The sequence below is a fragment of the Phyllostomus discolor genome, chromosome 8 (assembly GCF_004126475.2).
Source record: "Phyllostomus discolor isolate MPI-MPIP mPhyDis1 chromosome 8, mPhyDis1.pri.v3, whole genome shotgun sequence".
NCBI lineage: Eukaryota > Metazoa > Chordata > Mammalia > Chiroptera > Phyllostomidae > Phyllostomus > Phyllostomus discolor.
Genome location: NC_040910.2, coordinates 44,190,480 through 44,216,023, shown reverse-complemented (window position 1 = coordinate 44,216,023; position 25,544 = coordinate 44,190,480). Strand labels below are relative to the sequence as shown.

At 41.1% G+C, this 25,544-nt stretch overlaps 1 protein-coding gene across 1 annotated transcript; it reads right to left on the bottom strand.

The window, feature by feature from the left end:
* Window positions 1-333: 333 nt before the first annotated feature.
* On the bottom strand, window positions 334-2,247 carry LOC118502332 (zinc finger protein 709-like). Its single transcript, XM_036034483.1, is given in 3 exon segments — window positions 334-1,175; window positions 1,178-1,280; window positions 2,206-2,247. Coding segments are annotated over 3 exon segments (963 nt in total). The 3' UTR covers window positions 334-357.
* Window positions 2,248-25,544: the final 23,297 nt, after the last annotated feature.

The window sequence follows — 25,544 nt, the reverse complement described above, 5'->3', positions numbered from 1 at the left end:
GGGTTTCTCCCCATTGTGAATCTTTTCATGTACCTGAAATGAACTGGGAGAAATAAAACAGCTCTGACACTCCTTACATTTATAAGGCTTCTCCAATGTGAGTGATCATGCGTACATGAAGGCCTGACAAATCACCAAAGGCTTTCTAACACTCCTTACAGTCATAGGGTTTCTCTCTAGTGTGAGTTCTTTCATGTTTTTGAAGAGAACTGGGACTACCAAGGGCTTTACCACATAGCTTACACTCATTCCGTTTCTCTCTTGTGTGATTTCTTTCATGGGTTTGAAAAGTATATTTATATCTGAAGGCTTTCCCACACTGTTTACATTCATAGGGCTTCTCTCCAGTGTGCAGTCTCATGTGTACTTTAAGGTTTGGTTATGGGAGTAAGCTCTCCCAAAATTCTTGCATTTGTAGGGTTTCTTTCCAGTGTGAGTCCTTTCATGATAGGAACTGGAACAACTGAAGGTTTTCCCACACTGTTTACATGCATAGGGTTTCTCTGCACTGTGAGTCCTTTCATGTCTTCAAAAGGAAGTGGGACAACTGAGGGCTTTACCACACAGCTTACATATATAGGGTTTCTCTCCAGTGTGAGTTCTCACAAGGACTTGGAAAGTGGTGAGCCAATGGAAAGCTTTCCCACACTCCTTACATTGGTAGGGCCTCTCTCCAGTGTGAGTTCTTTCATGTGTTCCAAAGGAACTGGAACAACTGAAGGCTTTACCACACTGCTTACGTTCATAGGGCTTCTCTCCAGTGTGAGATCTTTCATGTATTCCATATGAACTGGGACAATTTAATGCCTTCCCACATTCCTTACATTTGTAAGGTCCATCTCCAGTGTGTGTTATCATGTGTCTTTGAAAGCTTCCAAGAGACATAAAGGCCTTCCCACATTCTTTACAGTCATAGGGTTTCTCTCCAGTGTGAGTTCTTTCATGTTTTCGAAGAGAACAGGGACAACTGAATGCTTTACTACACTTTTCACATTCGTAGGGTTTCTCTCCAGTGTGAGTCCTTTCATGACTTCGATAGGAACTGGGACAACTGAAGGCTTTACCACACTGCTTACATTCATAGGGTTTCTCTCCGGTGTGAATCCTTTCATGTGTTTGGAAGGTTTGATGATATCTAAAGGCTTTTCCACATTGTTTACATTCATAGGGTTTCTTCCAGTGTGAGTCCATTCGTGTTTGTGAACAGACTGGCGATATCTAAAGGATTTCCCACATTCCTTACATTTATAGGATTTCTCTACACTGTGGATTTCTCTACACTACTTTCATGTTTGTCAAAAAATTGGAGATAACTGAAGGCTTTATCAAATTCCCTAAATTTATAAGGCTTCTCTCTGTATATTTGACCCTCGTATGCTTCACACCCAGTGTGACATCTGACATGCTTACTAAGGGACGAGTGATGCATGAAGACTTTTCCACCTGTGCTGCATTCATACAGTTTCATTCCAGTGGTTTCCTTGTTCAGATTCCTCTTTGGAAGAAGACTGAGGATTTCTTCATGCTGACTACCCTCTTTACTTTTACAGAGTCTCTCTTCTATATGATTTCTATAAAAAACAAGTATAGTATTAATGATCCCTTTATTAACAAATTTATATTAATTAGTTGGGTATTTAAACTACCTTTTTAAAGATATTTTACTTATTTAATTTTAGAGAGAGGTAAAATATTTTATTTATTTATTTTTAAGGAGGGAGGGAGAGAGGGAAAGAAATATCAATGTGTGGTTGCTTCTCATGCACCCTCCACTGGGGACCCAGCCTGCAACCCAAGCATGTGCCCTGACTGGGAATCAAACCTGTGACCCTTTGGTTTGCAGACCAGTACTCAATCCACTGAGCCACACCAACCAGGGCTAAACTACCTTTTTAAATTTATATCAAACATGTATAATGACTTGCCTGAATTGCTTAAAATATAAGGAATGTACCCATGCTATTGTCAAAATAGTAATAGTCATATGTGAAATTTATTGATACTATTTTGAAGTAAACTGTTTTGAAGATACTATTTTAACAATGACCATCTAATGTCACATGTAAGAACATATTTTTGATAAAAACATTCTAGGAGTAACCAAATTTGAATCAAAGTTTATTTGATTTTTTTCCTCCTTTTAAGTTTTATAACATAATAGGATTTCCACATGATCCACTGCTTTTTGTTGTGGATGTGACTCACCTTAGTTTCTCCCCTGGTTTTTGTCCTGATTTTCACTGTCATGATCTTCCCATTTTTTCCTTCAATGTAGGCCAAAAAAGAAAAAACTTCTAAATATTAGAAATTAGACAAAAATTACTAGAGTCTAGCTCATTTTTTTGCTGTGGCAATGCCTAGTTTATTTACCAATGTCCTACCTTTTCACAAGCCAAATCTTGGCAAAATGTCAATAAGCAAGAAACTTGTTCTGTAAGTGACGAAGTGACGGTAACTTGTAATCCTTAGCTATTGATTCCAAGTTTCTGAAGGTTTCCTGCATCACAACTCTGTAGAGCTTTTTCTGTGCAGGATGCAGTAAGGCCCACTCCTGCAGACCGAAGTTCACAGCCACATCCTCAAAGGTCACTGAGTCCTAAAACTTCCCAAATATGTGTAAAGTAGCATGCATGAGATTGACAGCACTGGATGCCTCCATTTATATGAAAGTCACATATAATTCTGTCATCTCCAAACATTTATTCTATGGCTTGCCAAGAGATACTTACTCCCTATTCACACTTACTTCCTCATAAACTAACAGCATCATGAACACATGGAAATTGTTTACACATTTTTACTGTGATCGCATTATATCTTATTGCTCTCCTATGGCAGAGTCTACAGCATGTGGGAAAATGACAGACACACATTACAAATGAAACCAATATTATCACTTTAAGACCTTCAATACATTGTGAGAAAAACTATTTCATCTCCTTCCTTATTACCCACCATATACAGCCCTCCATGAGAGAATTAAATCAATATATTTAATCAATAAAAACAGAGTGAAGATCTCAATGCTTTTTCTTCCATTCCCATCACCATACATGAGAGTCCAGGAAAGCTGTGGAAATCCATAAGGTCCAGTGTCTATATCATCCCTAAAGCCCTCCAAGGCTTTAGTAGATAGACACAGCTGGCAGAATGAAAATATTCTTGTTGGGAGAATATTTTCTGTTCTCCCAACAAGAATATTTTCATTCTATTAGAATATTCTAATATTCTTTAACTTGTGTAATATTTATCATCTACTGTTCTTCCCTTCTATCTCTGATTTTACAGATTAGAAAGTTAATTAAAACATAGAGTTTAGACACTAGGAATAAGGCGTGAAAAATTAAGACCACAAAATCCCTATACTCATGTGTTTCAGGACTACTTGAAGCCGATTTTTGGCACACATGGGCACACACAGTAACAAATGTGCCAGAAGTGCTCTTTACAACAGAAACAGAACACCACCCTGCACCTTCTTGACCTTGAGGATCAGACTGAGAGTCGCTGACTGCAACCGTGTCAGTGAAATCCACAAAAGTTTGAGGGTGAATCTGCCTGTGAGTATAACATACATGGATGGGAGGATTCATCAGTGCTCTCCTTCAAAAGGACATAAGACCTCCGTTTTTACTTTGCAGTAGTATGTGTTTCTCAACCAGCCACCCTAGAGACTGCACTCCTAAGTTGTCTAGTTCCCAAGCTCCCACGTGGAGTGAGGCAGCCTGGTACCTCGAGCCCTGAGCATATGGCACATCCCTTTGGTGTTGACAGCACACATTGCCAAGAGTGTATGAAGGGCGTATTACCTCCACAACTGAGGTGTGTGGGGAAGACAAGGCAGGCCTCTCCAGTAGTCATGAAATGGCTTGAGGGAGCAAGAAGAGATGCCTGGACTTTTTGTAAAGTTGAGATCAGGGGTTGGGTTAGTTATGGTTCACATGAAAGAACAGGACCTCAGAGGGCTGAATCTCCTGCCACCTTTAAAGGAAGGAGCCTTCTTATCGCTTTGTGTAGATGTGAGGAAATGAGAAGGAATGAGACTGTAAAGCTATAATCTGTCAATCATCAACAACTAGGCAGAAAATTCTGGTTTCTAGTCTGGTATTTAAGAAATTTGGAAGTTGTCATTCTTGACCCCATAGAAAAAAAGCAAAAAAAAAAAAAAAAAAAAAAAAGAGCACACCTGAAATAAACTTTTATCAGAAAATTAAGGTCATAGGTAAACAACTCTTTCCAAAACTGAGGGGGGAAAGGGCATTTTAAACCATGCCCCAGCCCTGGGTTGTGTGGCTCAGTGGATTGAGCCCCCACCTGCGAACTAAAGGGTCACTAGTTCAATTCCCAGTCAGGGCACGTGCCTGGGTTACCAACCAGCTTCCTGATTGGGGGCAGGCAAGAGGCAACCACACATTGATGTTTCTCTCCATCTCTTTCTCCCTCCCTTCCCCTTTCTCTAAAAATAAATAAATAAATTTTTAAAAAGGTCTTTTAAAAAAAATAAACAGATAAAAATAAAAACATGCCACAAATGTTCTGTCCTCAACAAGGCATGTACTGAAAACAATCTATTTCACCAGAGGCTAATGCAAGGACAAAGAAGAACAGGACAAAAAACAATATTCTTGAACTGCAGAGTAATGGTGGAAAGCTGACTACTCATAATGGGAATACATGAAGGAAAAGGAAGATAAAAAGGAATAGAAATAACTGATGTAATAATCACCGAGCTTTTCCAAGCACTAATTACAGATGGTAAACTATAGATCCAAGCTCAGAGACCTCTAAACATTGAAAACAATGCACACCAAGCATATTATAGTCAAACTAGAAAAAAAAAAAGGAGAGGCAGAGATTTTTTTTAAAAGACAGAGGAGCACATCTTAGTTATACATAAAAATATTAAAATTAAATAATACTTCTTTTTAGAAACCATGCATGCAATAAGAGACTGGAGTAAAATATTTAAAGTTTTAAAATGTAAAAAGTCCTGTTTTTAACCAAAAGCTGGTCACTTAAAAAAATTAATTTAATAAAATTGATATTTAGTCAAGATAACTAAGACATGAGGGCAGACAGAAAATATTATCATATTCAATAGGAGGAAAAAGGAACATGAAAAAGGACTGGATACCATCCAACGTACATTTTTAATAACAAGCCAGTAATAGAGGAGTGCTATTTCTTCTTGAAAAGACAACATCTACACAACACCTGTAGGTAACACTATACTCAATTGTCAGAATCTAGATGCTTTTCTGGTAAAATCAGGAACAGGGCAAGAAGGTTTCCTCTCACCAATCCCATTCAACACTGCAGTGGGAGCCCCAGGCATGTAATTAGAAAAGGATAAGAAAAAAAATGGTACACAGATTGGAAAGCAAAAAAATAAAACTATCTTTGCTCCATATGACATGACTGTCTATGTAAATATTCTGAAACAACAAAAATAATACCTGAAATTAATATGAATATAGCACAGTTGAAGGATACACTAATCAATTGTTTTCCTACAGACCCAACAAATATAGTGAACTGATAGTTGACAAAGGGACAAAGGCAATTCAGTGAAAAATAAAGTCTTTTAAATAAATACTGCTTGATAGAATGGATACCCACATGCAACACAAGCACAAAAAGGAAGATAAATGCACACCTTAATCTTTTGACAAAAATTAACTCAAAATAGATTACAGATCTAAATGTAAGATGCAAAAGTGGAAAAACTCCTAGAAGATAACATATAAGAAAGTGCCAGTGACCAGGTCTTTAATAATGAATTTTTAGATAAGACACCCAAAAAATCCATAACAGAAAATAATAACAAATTTCTCTTCATTAAAATGAAAAACTTGTGCTCTGTAAAAGTTTTAAGAGAATGAAAAGAAAATAGAAAGTCCCAACCTAGGAGAAAACTTTTTGTAAAACACTTACCTGATGAGTGACTGCTATCCAAAAAAAACTCTTAAAGCTAAGCAATAAGACAAATATCTAAATAAAAATGGGCATAAGACTCGAACAGACAACTCATCAAAGAAAAGTACAGATGGGAAATATGCAATACAAAAATGTGCTCAACATATATCACTAGGGGATTACAAATAAAACAAAGAGATGTTACCATATACTTACCAAATGCTGAAAATTCAAACACAGAATACCAGATACTGGTACAGATGTAAAGTTACAGGCAATCTTCATTCTTTGCTGGTTGTACTAGATTTGGGAATGCCTACACTGGAGACAGGAACTTTCTGTCAAAACTAAATATACTCTTACTACATATAGTAAGATCTGGCAATCACATTCCTAGGTATTGACCTAAATGAGTTGAAATCTTATGTCCACACAAAAACCTACATGTGAATGGTCAAAGGTGCTTTATTCATAACTGGCAAGAGTGAGAGTTAAGGAAAATGTCGAACAACCAGTGGTAAATCCATGTGATGAAATACCATTCAGTGATAAATGAAATTAAGCCATAAGACTTCCCATCAATCCGGTCAAGATGGAGGTATAAGTAGACATACTTCACTTCCTCACACAACCATAGAAAGAATTACAGCTAGATCTCAAAACAAATAACACACTGAACAGTTCAGAAAATCAAGCTATATGGAAGTCCAACAACCAAGGATTTAGAAAAGCCACCTTCATCCAAATGAGCAGGAAGGGCAGCATTGTAGAGACAGACAGAGGGACACAGAGGCTCAGTGTGGCACACAGAGGCGGTGGCAGCATGGAGGGTCCCACATTCACGTATGGTGGAAAATAATCAGGAGGGATATCTTGAGAGCAAGTTATCCCAGCCCCAGGCCAGACCACACAGCCCAGGGTTCCAGCATCAGGAAGATAAATCCCCATAACTTCTGGCTGTAAAAACCAGTGAGGGTTGAGGCAGCAGAAGAAACTACCAGACCTTTAGGAGACTCAGCTTTAAAGTCCCACATAGACTTGGAACATAGGCAAACCCATCCACTCTGGGATTTACCACAAGGGCAACAGCTGGAAGGGTGCAAGTCATATACAGGAAGTGTGTGAAGTGACTGGAAATTGGGCAAGTGCCAGGCAAACTTCCAGAGGCCAGGCAGCAGCACTGTCCACTCTCCAAGCCCTCCCCAAACACAGAGTCACAAAGCAATGAAGCAGGTTGCCCTTGCCCTGGCAATTACCAAAGTCTCCACCCCACACAATTTATAGGTGCCTTTTCTACCATAGGCCATGCTACAAAGACAGGGAATCGAAGTAGCTCCGCCTAATGCACAGAAAAAAAATATGGGGAGGCTGAAAAATTGAGGAGACAAAGGAATGTGACCCAAATGAAAGAACAAAACAAAACCCCAGAAAAAGAACTAAACAAAATGGAGATAACCAGCCTTTCAAATACAGAATTCAAAACATTCATGATCAAGATACTCAAAGAATTCATTGAGTATGGCAACAACATAAAGTAAGAAATGAAGGTTATACTAAATGAATTAAAGAAAAATTTATAGGTGATCATCAGTGGAGGGGAAGATGCTGGGATTCAAATCAGTGATTTGGAACATAAGGAAGAAATAAGCATTCAACCAGAATAGCAAGAAGAAAAAAGAATTCAGCCCTGGCAGGTGTGGCTCAGTGGATTGAGAGCCGAACTGCAAAGCAAAAGCCACTGGTTCAATTCCCAGTCAGGACACATGCCTGGGACATGTGTCCTCCCTCTCTTTCTTCCTCCCTTCCCCTCTCTCTAAAATAATTAAATAAATAAATAAATTTGTTAAAGAATTCAAAAAAACAAGGATAGTATAAGAACCCCCTGGGACATCTCCAGACATACCAACATCCAAATCATAGGGATGCCAGAAGGAGAAGAAGAGCAAGAAACTGAAAACTTCCCTAATTTGGTGAAGGAAATACATACAAGTGCAGGAAGCACAGAGAGTCCCAAACAAGTTGGACCAAAGAGGACCACACCAAGACACATCATAATTAAAATTCCAAAGGTTAAAGACAAAGAGAGAATCTTAAAAGCAGGAAGAGAAAAGCAGGGAGTTACCTACAAAGGGTACCCATAAGACTGTCAGCTAATTTCTCAAAAGAAACTTTGCAGGCTAGAAGGGACTGGCAAGAAGTATTCAAAGTGGTGAAAAGCAAGGATCTACATCATAGAGTACTCTATCCAGCAAAGCTAAAGCTATCATTTAGAATGGAAAGGCAGATAAAGTGCTTCCCAGACAAGGTAAAGCTAAAGGACTTCATCATCACCAAACCATTATGATATGAGATGTTAAAGGGACTTATATAAGAAAAAAATCAAAACTATGAACATTAAAAGGGCAACAAATTCACAACTATCAACAACTGAATCTAAAACAACAAGCCAAGCAAACAACCAGAACAGAAACAGAATCATATATATGGAAATCACTTGGAGGGTAATCAGCTGAGAGGGGGAAAGGGTAGAATGGGGGAAAAGGTTCAGGGATTAAGAAGCATAAATGGTAGGTACAAAATACACAGGGAGATGTTCAAGATAGTATAGGAAATGGAGAAGCCAAAGAACTTATATGCATGAGCCATGGACATGAACTAAGGAGCAGACTGATGGAAGGAATGGGGGTACTGGACAGAGTGGGGAGGGAAAAATTGGAACAACTGTAATAGCATAATCAATAAAATGTATTTTAAAAGCATTGGGAAGGGATATCTTGGCTGTGGAGGTCCCTCCCCACTGAGTGGCAGGGAGCCCAAACTGAGTTCTAAAGCTGGCATGAGAAGTCCCTACAACTTCTGGTTGTCCCAGGTGTTTCTCTTAAAGGACCAGTGCACAAACTTACTCACTGTTGAACTCAGTTGCTCTAAGCTCCAAGACTATGGCAGCAGCTTGAAAAGCACCAGGGATACACGGGGAGAAACTGAATTGTCTGGCATCAGGCAATGGATGGAGGGGGAGCTTTCTCTCAGACAGAAGCTCTGAAAGAAGCCATTGTTCCTTACCTGAGCCCTCACCCTGCAGGTTCAGGCAGGCATCATATCTGAGTCTCCATTAACCTGACTCTGTTCCCCACACCCTGGTGATTCCCTGAGACATTGCCCCACAAACTTTCCAGCCCACCCAAGCCACTTCCAGTGGCTTTTGCATACAAATTACCTATCTTGGCTCATGCTGTGGATTTTCCTAAAATCTCTCAAAGGTTCACAAACTCCAAACATGCAGCATCTGGCCTCTGGATGCTCCATATAGCAGCCAGCCTCAGTTCACAGCTTAGCCTCTCCCAGGCACCTCCCAAGAGGTTGCAGAACCAATACATCCTTTGGTCAGCTTCAGAGCACAACAGAACACCACCTTGTCACCTCCACAAATAACACACACAAAGGACAGTCCCACCAAACACCAGAGCCCACTAAGGCAAACCATGCTTTGGTAGGATCAGCCCCTGTACAACAGCTCCTCCACTGTAGTCGTGGCCGGTTGTCACAACCAATTGCCTGAGGGTCAATCTCCTGATGTGCCAACAGCAATCAAGCCTGAATTGCAACAAGAGCGTGAACACAGCCCACACGAGAAACACACACCACTCACCAAGAACAGGACACTTGGCAGCTCTACCTAATATAGAGAAACAAAAAGAGGGAGGCAGTCAAAATGAAAAGACAAAGAAACATATCCCAAATGAAATAACAGAACAAAGCTCCAAAAAAGAACAAAACAAAATGGAGACAAGCAATCTCCAGATACAGAGTTCAAAACAATCGTTACAGGTATGCTCAACAATCTCAGTGAGAACTTCAACAGAGATAGGAGACATAAAAATGGAGATTAAAAAACATAAAAAAGAACCAGTTAGAAATAAAGAGGCCCTGGCCAGGTAGCTCAGTTGGTTGGAGCATCATCCTGATGTACCAAGGTTGCAGGTTTGATCCCTGGTCAGGGCACATACAAGAATCAACCAATAAATGCATAAATAAGTGGAACAACAAAATCGATGTTTCTCTCTCTCTTTTCTACTCCCTCTCTCTAAAAACTATCAATACATAAAACAAACAATCAAAGGGGAAATTGTTTTTAAAAAGAAATGAAGAATACAGTAATTGAAATGAAAAAATACATTAGAGGAAATCAATAATAATTAGATGAAGCAGAAAATGTTCAAGGAACTTCTGTTAAGTAAAAGAAAAAACAATAAAAATATATGAATACTAAAGAGGCAATATCTATCAACAATTACATTAAATGCAAATGGTCTAAATACTCCAATCAAAAGACATAGGCTGGCCAAATGCATGAGGTGTCTCCAAGGGACTCACCTCAGACTGAAAAACACAAAGACTGAAAGTAAAGGGATAGAAATAGTTGGTTCATGAAATGTAAAAAAATAACAAAAAGCTGGGTTAACAATATTTATAACAGATAAAACTGACTTGAAAACAAGGCTATAACTAGTGACAAAGAAGGACGCAGCAACCCCACTTCTGGGTATTTACCTGAAACCCAAAACACTAAATCAGAAGGACATATGTATCAGTATGTTCACTGCAACATTACTTGCTATAACCAAGACAGGGAAGCAATCTAAGTGGCCACCAATAGATGAATGGATCAAGAGGAGTAGTTGCATATAGACGATGGAATATGATTGGAATACTACAATAAGGAATGAAATACTGCAATCTGCAACAACACGGATGGGCCTGGCGGGTATTGTGCTGAGTGCAATAAGTCAGAAAGAGAAAAACAAATACCATATGATTTCACTTACGTGTTGAAATCTAAAAAACAAAATAAAAGGAACAAACAAAATAAATGTAGATACAGAGAACATTGTCATGGTTGCCAGATGGGACGGATCAGGGTGGATGGGTGAAAAGAAGGGGAAGGGATTAAGAAGTACAGAGGAGAAAAGATGGCAGCTTTACTCTAGGCAGCATGTTTCTCGGCTTCTGTGAAGAGGAGGGAAACTCGCGGATCGGTGGAGAAACAGAGCAAGTGGCCTAGGTTACCGAATCATTTTTGAAAGCAGGACATCAAAAATTATTGCGATCATTGAAAAACCAGACAGTAAAAAGACTGCTTCATCACAAAAGGGACCCAGGGATCAGTGCAAGGACCAGGGGTTTGCAGTCCCCAGGCCCGGTGCTCCCGGGTCTGCCTCAGGGCTCCTGGGAGAGGGGAGTTGCTGCTCCCTCCCCCAAATATGGGGGTTGAGCAACACCAGGGGAGAACTTGTTGCTTGAAGGCACAGAGAGGCCAGTTGGACTAAGGGGAAAAAAAATCACCCAGGGTCTGTGAACACCAACCCAGAGCAGTGGGAGAAGTGAGGGCCTCCAGCCGGCATGACTAGCGGCGGCCTGGAAGAGCACCTGCACCCCTAGCCCTTTGGGAGTGTGGATCGGTGGAAAACCCAGAGATTGCAGCGTGGATCCAGGAAAGGGCACGGGCGTTCTCAGGTTTCTGGAGCCTGCAGTGCTGAACTGTGGAAGCTCGTGCCCCATCGGGAATCCTGACTCTTGCGCTGTGATCCCGGAAGGGATGTGGTGCTTAGTGCGTTCCTAGAGCCCGAAACTCAAAAATTTCCAGCCAGCCCAACCAGGGGCAGCCTGGAAGTGCGTCCACACTCCTAGCCCAGTGGGAGTGTGGATCAATTGAAAACCCAGACATCGCAGCCCCGATCCAGGAAAGGGCATGGGCGTTCTCAGGTTTTGGGCATTGCTGAACTGTGGAAGCTCGCACCCCATCGGGAATCCTGACTTTCGTGCTGTGAACCCGGAGGGGACGTGGCACTTAGGGTATTCCTAGAGCCCGAAACTCAAAAATCTGGTGGATGGGCATGCCCTTTTACAATTCCCAAAGAGGGCACAGTGAATCCCAAGACATCGCAGGTGCCTCCTGAGATCATAGAGCTGGAACCCTGCCAGGACCCCGGAGCCCAGAAGAACTTGGCAGTGAGCTCCAGAGAGCGAGTGTCCTCGGGAGCACCCAGGGTACCTGAGAGACTTGCTGAGTTTTGGCTGGGAAAAGTGATAAGCATTTCAAAGGTCCCTCAGCCAGCTGAAGCCAGCAAGATCAGAAAAACTGGTCTGGCCAGTTAGAAACCAACAAGAGTTTTTTGTTTGGTTTGGTTTGGTTTGTTTTTTTGTGGCTGTTGTTGGTTGATTGATTTTATCTTGTGTTTTAAGTGACATTTTATTTTTCAATTCTTATTATTTTTATATCTCTCAATCCCTTATGTTTCTCTTCCATTCATCCTAGTATTATTCCTTCCACTCCAAACTTATCTCTCCTGCACTCCATCTTCTGCTTTTTTTTTTTGATCTTGCAAGTTACTGTAAATTTGTATAATCTTTTTTTCACTTTTCTGACATTTTTTATTTTAACAGTATTTTAGTATTCCTTTTCTTTCTGTATAATCTTCTTTGCTTGGCTGGTTATACTGTCATTTGATAGATTCCCCCGGTATCTCAGTCACAGAGTGCTGATAATCTACTATCCTTCATCTGTGTTCCATTAATACACCTCTCAAGGTTCTATACTCTTTATTCTTGTTATCTAGATCTCATTGATTCTGCCACAAGGCTGTCGCTTTACTATTACTGTTAATAAGACCTAATTCATACAATTGTAAATACTACTCAATACCCCTACCTGATCTCAGCCCACTTTGCAATTTCCTGAAGTATACTATTGTGGGGGTTGTCTCTATTCTTTTACACACTACTCCTATTTACTAATCTTTATTCCAACCCTACCTTAGAATCTGACCTCCCACAGCCTCACAGCTTTCTAGATCCAACTAACAATCCTCTCGTCCCCAATAAGAGTCTTACCTTCTTTCCATCCTTTCTAAAATGTGGATAGTGGGGTGGAGGATCATGGTTAACACTATAAGGAGCCAAAGGATAACCGATCTCTTCTCTACTGGCTGCTAATGTAAATATCATAGTGTACCGTCTTGCTGTCTTAAACCATTTTGCCTTACTCCTTCAACTGATCACAAAAAAGAGAAGGGGGAAGTTGTGAACACCAGGATACACAAAGGAGACTGCACCACTGAATCTCACAAGTATTCTAAGTATTCTACCACAGAAGTTCACACCATAATTACAGGGAACCAGAAGAGGTAAATTTAAGAAACAGAGGTTAACAAGAAGAAACCCATGAACAATGAGAAAACAAAGAAACAATCCCCAATTGAAGGGAAAGGAGGAAGCCTCAGGAAAAATGCTAAATGAAATAGAGGCAACTCAACTATCAGATAGTGAGTTCAAAACAATGATTATCAGGAAGTTCAATGAACTCACAATGAGCTATCAGAAACTACAGGAAAACTACAACAATCTCACTGCAAACTATATAAACATGAAAAAGGAAATAGAAACTCTCAACAAGGGCCAAGAGGAAATGAAGAATACAATTTCTGAACTGAAGAACACAGTAGAAGGAATGAAAAGCAGGCTTGATGAAGCAGAAGATCGGATTAGCGAGCTAGAGGACAAAGTAGAAAACAACACCCAGAAAGAGCAAGAAAAGGGATTAAGAAGTACAAATTGGTAGTTACAAAACAGTCATGAGGACATCAAGTATAGCATAAGAAAAATAGTCAATAAAATTGTAATAACTGTATGGTGTCAGATAGGTACTAAATTTATTGGGATTGATAGGGGGCTTAAGACTTGGAAAATTTTAGCTTAAGGTAAATAGCCATAAATCTAGCAAGTAATGTGTATGTTAAGTTTTTGTTTCAGAAACTACAGATAAGGCCCATCTGGCACCTGAGAAAAAGCGGCTGACCTTCTGGTGTGCTAGCTAGAGATTACTGCCTGGAGACATCCATATCGGGAAGAAGCAGATGACTACCCCTCCCCCTTGGAATTTCAAGGCTTTCACCAACCCGTTTGTCCTCCCCTAACTCCCTTATAAAAGATCTGGGCAAGAAAGAAAGGGGAAGATGGTTTGTTAGGGTATGAACCCACCACCTTCTTGGATTGCTGGCCATCTGAATAAAGCGCCTATAAAAGATTCAATCACTGTCATTGCTTACTGCATTTGGTAGTGACAGGCAGCCCGAACGCCAGTGTCTTTTCCAGTTACAGGATGACCATTTTGTAAGATATAAAAATGTCTAAACACTATGTTATACACCTAAACTAATATAATATTTTATGTCAATTTTAAGTGAAAAAAATCGCACTAGGATTTTGCAATTAAGTCCTGAAAAGGGCTAGGAATTACAGATTTACATAAGCTTTGACATGTTTTCCTTATGTCAATAAAGATACAAATTCAGCTGATTTTCCCTCACAGTCATTAAAATAAATTAGGACTAGTATAGTATTTTAAATGTCAAAGTACTCTAGGGACAAGCACAAATAATCATGTGCTAAAAAAAAAAAAGAAAAAAACACCTGATTACTGAAACTGACCCATCTCACATCTTGAGATTTTCTTGCCTAATAAAAAAAATCCTGTTTAGTTCCACAACTTTCCAGGCTTGTATCACATCTCTCAATCAACTTACATATAATTGCCCAGGTGCTAGTGGACACTGTGATGAAAGGACTGCAATATTCAACAGAGAAAGAAATTTAAGGAAAGAAACACAAATATTAGAATAAAAAAAACAAGATACACCACTTGCTTTACAGTAGTCAGAAGAAAACCCACATTCAGAAAGTTAAATAAACATAGCCCTCAGCTGAGACAGAACCCCTGGATTGGGACAGTCCTGGGGAGTAGGTGAGGGACACCTAAACAGGAACATGGGCGCTCCACACACCCCTCTCCTGTAGGCACTAGAGCGCTCCCCCTTCCCCAGGCTCCCATTCTCACAGTGAGCAAACTCCCAGCCTGTTTCAGTTTATGAGTCTGACCCAAAAGATCACCCAAATTCATAACACCTTTGCCCATGAGACAGAACACTTGATCTTCACAGACTTCTCCATGTGTACAAATTACACTCTTGAATGCATCTAAACTGTGGCTGCAAAACTCCAACATAATATTTAAGAATGGTTGTACTTACAAAGCCGCAACCACAACCTGAGAAAGGGCATCGCCCCCCTCCCCCATGTGCACGGGCGCCCCAGCTCTCCAGGGCTGCAGCTTCTCAGTGTACAGGCTCCTCCCGTGGCGGGTGTGAGCAGGTAAGACCCTGGCGGGGAGACACCCCCCCAGGAAGATCCACTGTGCCTTCAAGTACTTCCCTTCGCAGGCTAAAAGGGGCCTTAGGTGGGGTCACTGTAGTTGCTTTGGAAGAATTTTGATTTTCAAATGATACAAAATCCGTGTTTGAACAATCCAACAAAATCACAAACCCAGCATTCATATGGGTGGGAGAGAAGAAAAGTGTATGGCACTTTGCTAGCTCAACAAAAATCCTCGAGTATTAATTCCTGGGGGGGGGGGGGGAGTGTCAGTTAATTATTAAATGTCAGTTGATTACTTTTATGGCAAGAAATTGGTTTATAAATAATTGATCATACTTGAATATTTGTGCTCTGCAAATCTAAGGCCTGGAATTTCGCTTGAAAACACCCAAAAGTAAAGAGCAGCCCTCAGAAACTTATTACCCACGCTGAGGGGAAGAAAATAGTGAAACCAGAATTCTTAACAAAGGAATTGATAACCTGGAATGCTTTTTTTCTGAAATTTACCTTTTTCTTGCTTGGTTGGAAATATTTTATAATGCTGAGCTCTATTCACTAAGTACATTTTACGCTTACTGAAAAACGGTGACATAAATAAGTGAATAAATGTATTCAAGGTGACAAACGGGAGCGGGGAGGGGACAGTGCTGACAGGTGAGGATCCCCCAGTAAAGTTTTCAAAGAGGAACCTCCGCGCAAAGAACTTCCCAAAGGACGTCTGTGCCCAGGGAAGGTCCTGGGGGAGAGGTGCAAGGATTTCATGGAAAGTAGTTTGAGATGATCATTCTATTTTCTCTCACGTGAAATATCTACGGACAAATTTAACCTTTAAAAGTGATCCATCTCTGGCTCTGGGTGAAAATTATAAATATTTAAATATCAGGTCTGTTTGAAATGCACCATGGAGAACAAATTATCGATAATGATAGTGTGAGCTGCAGAAGTGAGCTTGGCTTTAAGAACTCGGGAGGGATCTGGAAATTTAGAAACTTATTTCCGGTCCCAGAAGAGCTAAGAGCTTGGGCTGTGGATTTGAGACTGTTTCCCAAACATTTGGAAAACTCCGTTGAAAACTGATGCCCCCTGTGGGGAGAAAGGAGGTGAGGCCGAACAGAAAGAAGTTGGAAAATCCCAACAAGAGGAATGAGAAAGTAGGAGCCTCCTTCTCCGCTCCTGATCCAAAAAAAAAAAAAAAAAAAAAAAAAAAAAAAAAAAATTATGGCAGGAAGACCTCTCTGGTAGTTGCAGAGGTCAACAACAAGGACTGGCTAGACCCGGATCATTCCAAGACAAAGGAAAAATTAACAGAGAGGGATCCCAAAGCTCATTATACCGTTATTATAATAAAAACTGACACCACAAGTAGAAGGCAAACTGACGGGCACAAAACGCCGAGACACCGGAGAAAGGCCCACGTTAGGAACGAGGCCCCCTCCCAACAGAAGGCGGAGGCAAACTTTGGCGCCGGGAAGCTTTGAGACCCCCACCCCCGCAACAACAACAGCAGCACTAAATCGAAAGGACTGACGGGGGCGCCGCAAGCTCACCCTGGAGTTGGCTGCGCGCACTCAGTGTGCGCTTCTCGCTTCTTTCACGCCGGTGCCCAGGCTCCCGGTCTCTTTATTTTTCTCCACCTGAATAAAACTTGCTTTATTCTCACCCCCATTCATCCTCGAAATCTTTCCTAGTTGAGTCACGGACCTGGAAATCCCTTCACACTCGAAAGGTCCTGGACTGGGCGGGGCGGGGCCAAGGACTGGGGACTGCGGACCACAGCTCCTCCCAGGTCCCAACCGAGAGACCGGCCCTGCGGACGCTCCTCGCGGTCACCGCACCACCTGCGGGGACTCGAGGCTGCGGACGCAGAGCTGCCCAGACAGGCGCGGGCCTAGTTGCCACGGGCAGCGATGGCAGGAGACTGGGGTCCCAGCGGAGCCCACTAGTGGGCTCAGGACCACAGACTCAGAAGGTGACCGTGGAAAGGCAGCCCCACCACTTCCTATTCCAGCCTATTGGGACCAGCCCCCGTCCTGTCCCACAACCGCCGCACACTCTCCACGTCCAGGTTTCCTGGGTCTCCCTGAGTCCTGCCACGGCGCCTGCGACCAGTGCTGATCACAGAGTGACAAAGGCTGCGGCACAGCCACCATGGATCGATGGTTAAGGGCACAGAACTCGGTCTCATGTGCGCCAGGGGTAGTGCCAAGGGGGGCTTTCGGTGCCCCACGGTCTCACCTGGCAGCGGCCCTGATTGGACAGTTCACAAGACCCACCTCCTTGTGTCTAAGTGACAGCTGGTGAGAGGAGTTCTGGAGGAGTCAGACTTGGCATAAGGATGGAAGGCCACTCACTGAAACTCTGACCCTTGTTTAGAAAACTCAAATGCCGCTTCGCCATCTGTAATAAGAAGTCTTTCCCTATTTTAGTCTTGATCCTTGCCAGCCTTGAGCCTTCCACCCATCCCTTCCCCAACCCATTCTCTTGGTCCTTAATAGAAAGAATCCCAGAGCACTTGGCTCTGGTGGGAAGTTGGAACCCAGCAGCCCTAGTCTGGACACAAGGAAAATTCTCAGTGTACCCAGAGGCTGTGAGATGTGTTCATTACATTCTCAGGTGTAGGAGGTCTGTCCAGAAAAAGTCCAACCATTGTTAACAAGAACGGTTTACATGACACTGATGTCACCTGGCAGGCAAGGAAAGTGGACTGGAATGCACATGCGTGAACAATGACAACTTCACTGTACTAGTCAGTGGAGGTAGTAGACCCCCATTCAGTGAACTTGTGTCCTGTGTGGCCACCACATTCAAAATGACTGAGAGAGTGGAGCAACACATCTGCATCAAATTTTGTGCTAAGTTTGAACATTCGTCCACAGAAACTATTCAGATGATTCAGAAGGCTGCAGCTATGGGCAACTGGTGATTAACAGCTTCATCAGGACAGCATGTCCGCTCATGCATCATGTCTCCTGCAGAGATTTTGGCCAAACATCAAATCACCCAGGTGACTCAGCCCCCCTACAGCCCAGATTTGGCACCCTGCAACTTCTGGCTTTTCCCAAAACTAAAATCACCTTTGAAAGGGAAGAGATTTCAGAGGCCATGGGGCAGCTGATGGTGATTGGGAGAACTGTGTGAGGTCCCAAGGTGCCTACTTTGAAGGGGACTAAGGTGTCATTGTCCTATGTGCAATGTTTCTTATATCTTGGATCTTCTTCAATAAATGTCTCTATTTTTCATAAGACATGGCTGGATACCTTCTAGACAGACCTTGTACATTTTATACTGAGATGACATTTAATTTTGATCAGTTTTGCATTAGTCCCTAGAGAATTTTGAAATGTAAATGGCTATAATATTCCTAAAGCAACTGATTCTTATTTTCACTGCTATAAGAAAAACAATAGATTGTATAAATATGGGATGCACTCAGAAACTACTTTCCCCCACCCCCAGCTTTCTTGAAGTATGGTTGACTAAAAAAAATTTTTGTCTGTAGTTTAAGATGACAATGTGGTGATTTGATATATGTACACTATATTGTATACTTGAAATTTGCTAAAATAGTGAACCAAACTGTCTCAACACACACACACACATACATACACACCACAAAGTATGTGAAGTGATGGGTGTGTTAATTAACCTGCAAATTCTAATATGCCTGAGAGAGTAGATTGCAAAACTTTTGGCATTGTGTTTTGTTTGGGGAAATAATGCTCAGATACTGAGACTACCTTTACCAACAGTTATTTAACACAAGTTCACTGTGGAAATTGTAATAGTTTCACAAGGCAATATCATCCAAAATAATGTCTCTTAACAAGCCAACAAAGAAGTAGCATATGCCACACCAATAACAGACTAATTACACTTGTTCCAAGCAAGGGAAGATGAAGGAAATAAAGTTCAAATTTTGTTGAAGTGTACCTTTTCTAAGTTGGTTCTCCAGAGGCATGGCTTAGCCTAACCAGAGCTGAGGTGCCAATGCAAAATAAAATCTGCTGTGACAGCACATTGGTAGGAACTACTGCACTGGTGTTGACAGGCAAGATGGTCTTCCAGGGGCCACTGTAGGGTTTGAGCCACTGCTGGTAAAAGACTCACCTTTATCTTGGCAGGGGCTAATCCCCAAATGTCTTCAGAGGGCAATTGAGATAAGCAAAGGGCATCCCTGCCCAGACCAACACTCTGGATGGTCCTCATGTATGTTCCTATTTATAGTCCCAGTGTCCCCTAGCCATAGGTGCTTCTTCATATGTTCTTACCCATAAGCCCCCAGCAGGGACCCTCAGCAGCTGAGCTACTGAGTGCTTATTGATAGCTACAGACATTGAATTATGACACCTTGATGCAGTTTCTTTATGCTATAACAAATTTACTTATAAAAACCACTTCATTCTTAAATCAAAATAACTTCGCTCTGAAAAACAATTTCACTTTTGTCATAAAAAAGTGAATTTGAAAGTATATCAAACCAATACACAGTACATTGCACAGTTCCTAGTGCATTAATTCATTAATTAATTTCAACAATTTTGTTAAAATATAATGCATTTGCTATACATGGCACTTTGTTGAAGTGTACAATTCAATAGTGTTTTGTATATTCACAGATACATGCCATTGTCCCCAGTCAATTTTGAACATTTTCATCACCTCAAAGAGAATCCCCTTTCTCCTTCAGCTTTAATTCCCAAACTGCCAATCTTCCTCTCCAATCTCCAGTTTTAGGGGTTCCACTCCAAACCCTAACTTACTTTCTGTCTCTAAAGATTTCCATGTTCAGGGCTTTCATGTAAAAGGAATTCTACTATCTATGGTCTTTGTGATGGACTGTTTGATTCTAGCCATTGTAGTGGTTTTGTAGTGGTCTGTTATTAGGGCTTTGATTTGCATTTCCTTGATGACTAATTGTTTCTAGCATCTTTTCAAGTGCTCTTGGCCATTTGTACGTTTTACTTTAAAAAACAGGTATTCAGCCCTGGCTGGGTAGCTTAGTTGGTTGGAGCATCATCCTGATGCACCAAGGTTGTGAGTTCAATCCCTGATCATGGCACATACATGAAGCAATCAATGACTGCATGGACAGATGGAGCAGCAGGTCGATGTCTGTCTGTCTCTCTCTCTCTTCCCCTTCCTCTCTCTCTCACTGAAATCAACTAATACAATTTTTAAAGAAATGGATATTTAATTCCTTGCTATTTTAAATTAATTTATTTAACTTTTTGTAGTCAAGTTATAAACTGTTCTCATTTTTCAATACAAGCTCCTTATCATATATATAATTTGCAAAATGTCCCTCCATTCTGTGGATTGTGTTTTTCACTCTCTTGCATTAAATTTTTTACTTTTAATTTTGGCAGTATACACATGCAATAACATTTACATTTTTAAGTGTATTTAGTTAGTAGTATGGAGTACACAGATATTGTGAAACTAACCTCCAGAAAAATTCTTATCTTGAAAATGGAAACTATACCAATTGGAAAACAACTACCCATTCTCACCATACCCCAGCCCCTGGCACCCACCATTCTACTTTTTGTCTCTATGGATTTGACTACTCTAGGTTCTCACACAAATGGAATTACAGAGTAGTTGACCTTTTGCGACAGGCTGATTTTGCTTAGCATAATGTCCTTAAAGTCCTTCCATGTCGTAGCTTGTGTCAGAATTTGCTATTTTTAAAACTGAATGACATTCTATTGTATGTGCCACTTCCTTTTTTAACCATTCAGCCATTGATGGACACAGGTTACTTGCAACTTTTGTCTGTTGTGAATAATACTAATATAAACACGAGGTGTAGCCCTGGCTGGTGTGTCTCAGTGGATTGAGCACCAGCCTGTGAACCAAAAGGTCGCTGGTTCGATTCCCAGTCGGGCACATGCCTGGGTTGCAGGCCAGGTCCCCAGTAGGGGGTGCTTGAGAGGCACAAGCACCACACCACATATTGATGTTTCTCTCCCTCCCTCCCCTCTCTAAAAATAAATAAATAAACATAAGTGGACATACGAATATATCTGTTTGAGTCCCTGCTGTCAACTCTTTAGCATTATTACACATAAGTAGAATTGCTAAATCAGATATAACTCAGTTCCTAATTTTTTGAAGAACTGCCATGTTGTTTTTCATACACGTGACATTTTATATTCCCAGCAATTTTGCACAGGGTTCCAAAGGGTCTGTTCACTTTCCTGATGGTGTGCTTTGAAATACAAAAGTCATTAATGTGATGAAGTCTAAATTACCTAATTTTTCCCCATTACTGCCCTTGGTGTCATAGCTGACAATTCTTTGACAAATCCAAAGTTAGGAATCTTTTTTTCTGTTTTATCTAAGTCAGTTACAGGTTTAATGTTGTACTGGGTCTTTGGTCACTTTTGGTAAATTATAGCATGGTGTATAAGTGTACAACCTGCATTTTTTCCCATTTGTCTGTCCATTTGGCCTAGTACCAATCTGTAAAAAGAATATTCTTTTTCCATTTGGTACCTTTGTTAAGTATCAGTTGACCGTAAATGTAGGGGTTTGTTTCTGTTTATTCCATAAATGTATATATCTATCCTTGTCAGTACCACACAATCTTGTTTTGTCTAGTATAAAGTTTTGAAATCAAGAAATGTTAGTTGTAGTACTTTGTTTTTATTTTACAAGATTGGTTTTGTTATTCTGGTTCTATTTCAATTCTACATAAATCTATGAAACACTATTTTGTGAAATAGTGCTATTTTAGGAATGTTAAGTCTTCTGAACCGTGAATTGGGACATTTTCCTTTGACCATGGTTTTTAGTGTTCAAAGTGTTCATTTTGCTTTTTAAGTTTAGTTTGATGTTCTTTTTTTTAGTTCTTGGAGATGTAACTCCTAAGTGGTAATTTTATGTCTTTCTTAATACAGGTGTTAGTTGAGACAAACACCTTAGTCTCAAGGTCTGGGCAGTTCTAAATGTTAAAGTTAGGTCCCCAGTTAGGGGCATGTAAGAGGCAACCACACATTGATGTTTTTCTCCCTCTCTTTCTCCCTCCCTTCCCTTCTGCCTAAAAATAAACATAAAAATCTCTTTTAAAAGTTAATAAATAAATGTTAAAATGTTGCATAGTATTTTGTAGATGCAACTGTAAACAGGATGCGCTTACCAGAACTCAATGAAAGCAGCCAACTGCAAAGAAGACACTGATGTGTAATTGACCAAACAGTGTATATAAGTAATGGCTAACTAAGCCTCCCTTCAGGGAGGAAGAACAAGATATGAATCCCTGCTTCTTGCTGCAAGTAAATAAAACTATCCTGTAACAAGCACGTACTTATTTTTTAATGGAACACAGTTCAGTAACAGGTGTTAATTGATACAAACCTTCCTTTTACTAGTCTTTGTGCTGCATAGAGTCCTTGTATATTTCTCCTCTGGTATGTTTGGGCATCCCTAGAAGCTTTTAAGTAGAGACTAGATCTAGTAGCTCTCACACTTTAATCCACTGCTTTTATACTGTAGTTTGGTTCATATGTGAAAGGGTCAGGCCAGTTTCTCAAAGTGCCAGACTGCTCATGACGCAGTCAGACCAGTTTTCCAGTCCCCTGGACTGCCCATGACTCAGTTATCCCGACTTGCTTGGTAGCCCTCAGCTTAATGGAAACTCTCTGCCACCTCATACAAAAGACCTCTGATGCCAGCCATAACGGTCGGTGGTCAGGCTGACCCTCCTGTTCCTGGGAACAGCCCAGCCCTTTACCTAACCCATTGTCCTGTCTCACATCCTGGAACCCTGAGGCACCCGCCCAGAAGAGTAAGAGACTAACCTTCCCCTATCCCCTCCACAAACCCCACGCTTTTTCCAAAACCCCATTCTTGCCTCCCCGAGAGGCTGCAGTCAGTCTGGACTCAGCCCACCTGTAAGCACAGCATCAAATAAAGGCACTTGAATCAGATCATCCAGCTCCTCCTGCCTCTATCTCTAGCACATTTCTACCAATATGGTGGTCAGGTTTTTTGGTGGGAAAATGTTCTCTTCTGTTATTGAAACCAGAGAAAAACAGTGTTCGTGTTTCCTGTCACATACCAAACCCAATAAGCAGAGACAGGGATTGAATCTTTATGGGCACTTTATTCAAATGGCCGGCCATCTGAGAAGACAGCGGGTTTGTACCCTAACAGACTGTCTTACATTTCCTTCCAAGCCAGCCTTTTTAAAACAGAGAACAAGGTGTGGTGAGGGATATTGAAATTCAGGGAAAATTAGATTAAAAACTGCAACATTCTTGCCCTGGGTGGTTAGCTGTCCCCAGGCAGGCAGGTAGGTATCTCTCTCTCTCTAGAACACAGTGGCTTGATTGTCTCAGCTGTGCCCCAGGTCAGCTGTCTCTCCTGGGAGTGGGCCATACCTACAGTTCCTGAAACAATAGTGATAGCGGACTCAAGCTTAGAAAATTTTAGCTTAAGGTAAAAACTTATAAGTCTAGCAAGTAATGTGTATGTTAAGCTTTTGTTGCAGAAACTATAGATAAGACCCATCCTGGCTCCTGGGAATAGCAGCCGACCTCCTGGGGCACTGCTAAATATTACTGCCTAGGGACATCTGGACCTATGTTCCAGGGAGAACAGACAACCACCCCTCTTGGGAAGATTTAACTGCCCAGAACAGGAATGCTGCAGCTTTGCTCACCTAATCCTCCCTAAATCTCAAAGCCCTCGCCGCACCTTATTTATTCTCCCCCACCTCCTTATAAAAGATCTGGCCAGGAAAGAGAAGGGGAAGATGGTTTGTTAGGGTATGAACCCGCCACCTTCTTGGATCCAGCCATCTGAATAAAGCGCCCATAAGATTCCATCACTGTCATTGCTTATTGAATTTGGTAGTGACAGGCAACCCAAACGCCAGTGTCTTTTCTGGTTACCATAGCTTTAACATATGCATTACCTAGTAAGTGTATTAACTATTTACTAAAATTTTCAACTCTTGAGTCTCCTATCATTATGATTAAACCTGTCATGTTTTTGAAACAAACCCCCTAGACTATGAACTTCAAACACGTTCTTAGTATCGATTCCTCCTCTTTTGTCAAAGAGGACACCTGAAGGTCTCGGAGTGTCTGAAGGTTCTTCCCACAATCAGAAAAGGTTTTGGCAAAATTGCCTTTCTTTGACAGACAGCCTAAGTTACGGAGAACAGAATGATTTGAGTATACATAAAATATTTCCCCTCATTTCCTGCCTAAGTCATGAGGCAAAAGTTTTCCCCCAGTTTTATGGTGAGAACCTATTTAGACTCCTGTAGAAAAAAATTCCTAAATTTTGAGGTGCTACTTAAGACCGGACTTGAAACCAGAAAAGACACCAACCGACATTCGGGCTGCCTGTCACTACCAAACCCAATAAGCAATGACAGTGATTGAATCTTTACAGGCACATCATTCAGATGGCTGGCGATCTGAGAAGATGGCAGGTTCATAACCTAACAGACCATCTGTCTTCTCTTTCCAGGTCAGACTTTTTATAATGGGGAATAAACAAGGTGTGGCAAGGGCTTTGAGATTCAGGGAGGATTAGGTGAGTGAAGCTGCAACATTTCTGTCCGGGGCAGTTAGTTGTTCCCAGGGGCAGGTGGTTGTCTGTCTCTCCCTGGAACACAATGGCCCGGATGCCTCCACTTGTCCCCAGGCAGTAATCTTTAGCAGTGCCCCAGGAGGTCGGCTATTCTCCCAGGAGCCAGGATGGGCCTTACCTATCTGTAGTTTCTGAAACAAAAGCTTTAACACACATATTACTTGCTAGACTTATAACTTTTTACCTTAAACTAAAATGTTCCTACTTTTGAGTCCCCTATCAGACTCCCTTAAGTTTTTAACTATGAAGCTAGTCCATTTTGTCTCCAGAAAATTAATCATTAACAGCTTCTGTATGTTAGAAGCTACTAGCTTTAGGTTTCTCTCCTCCATGAAAGTAGTAATTCTCCATATTCACCTGTCTCTCATTTGGGGAGTATTGGTTTCCCATATGATCTCAAATCTCTCATGGATATAAGAAATGTTGTTTTTCAGGGTTTGTTGTTGTTAAGACAAGAGCTCTTTACAAATCAGACCAGAACAATCCATTCATTTGTGTTGTTCTGTATTTTTCCTTGTGACACGAAATCATTTTCACTTATTGATTCTACTGCTAATGACCACTATGTGGACAGTTTCAAAGTTTTTATTTTGTGACCAATGCATCTGGAAACATTCTCATACTGGGATCTCTATATTTGGATTTGTTTTCCTCAAAATAGAAAAATTCCCTAACCTGAATACCTGTTTGTCACCCTGTGGTGTAAGGGCTGACATTTGGGGGTTTTCTTTGTTGTAATGCAAATGCACAACTAAAGCTTTGATTTGGGAGGCATCCACTCCAAAGTGGATCTTGGATAAACACACTGTTAG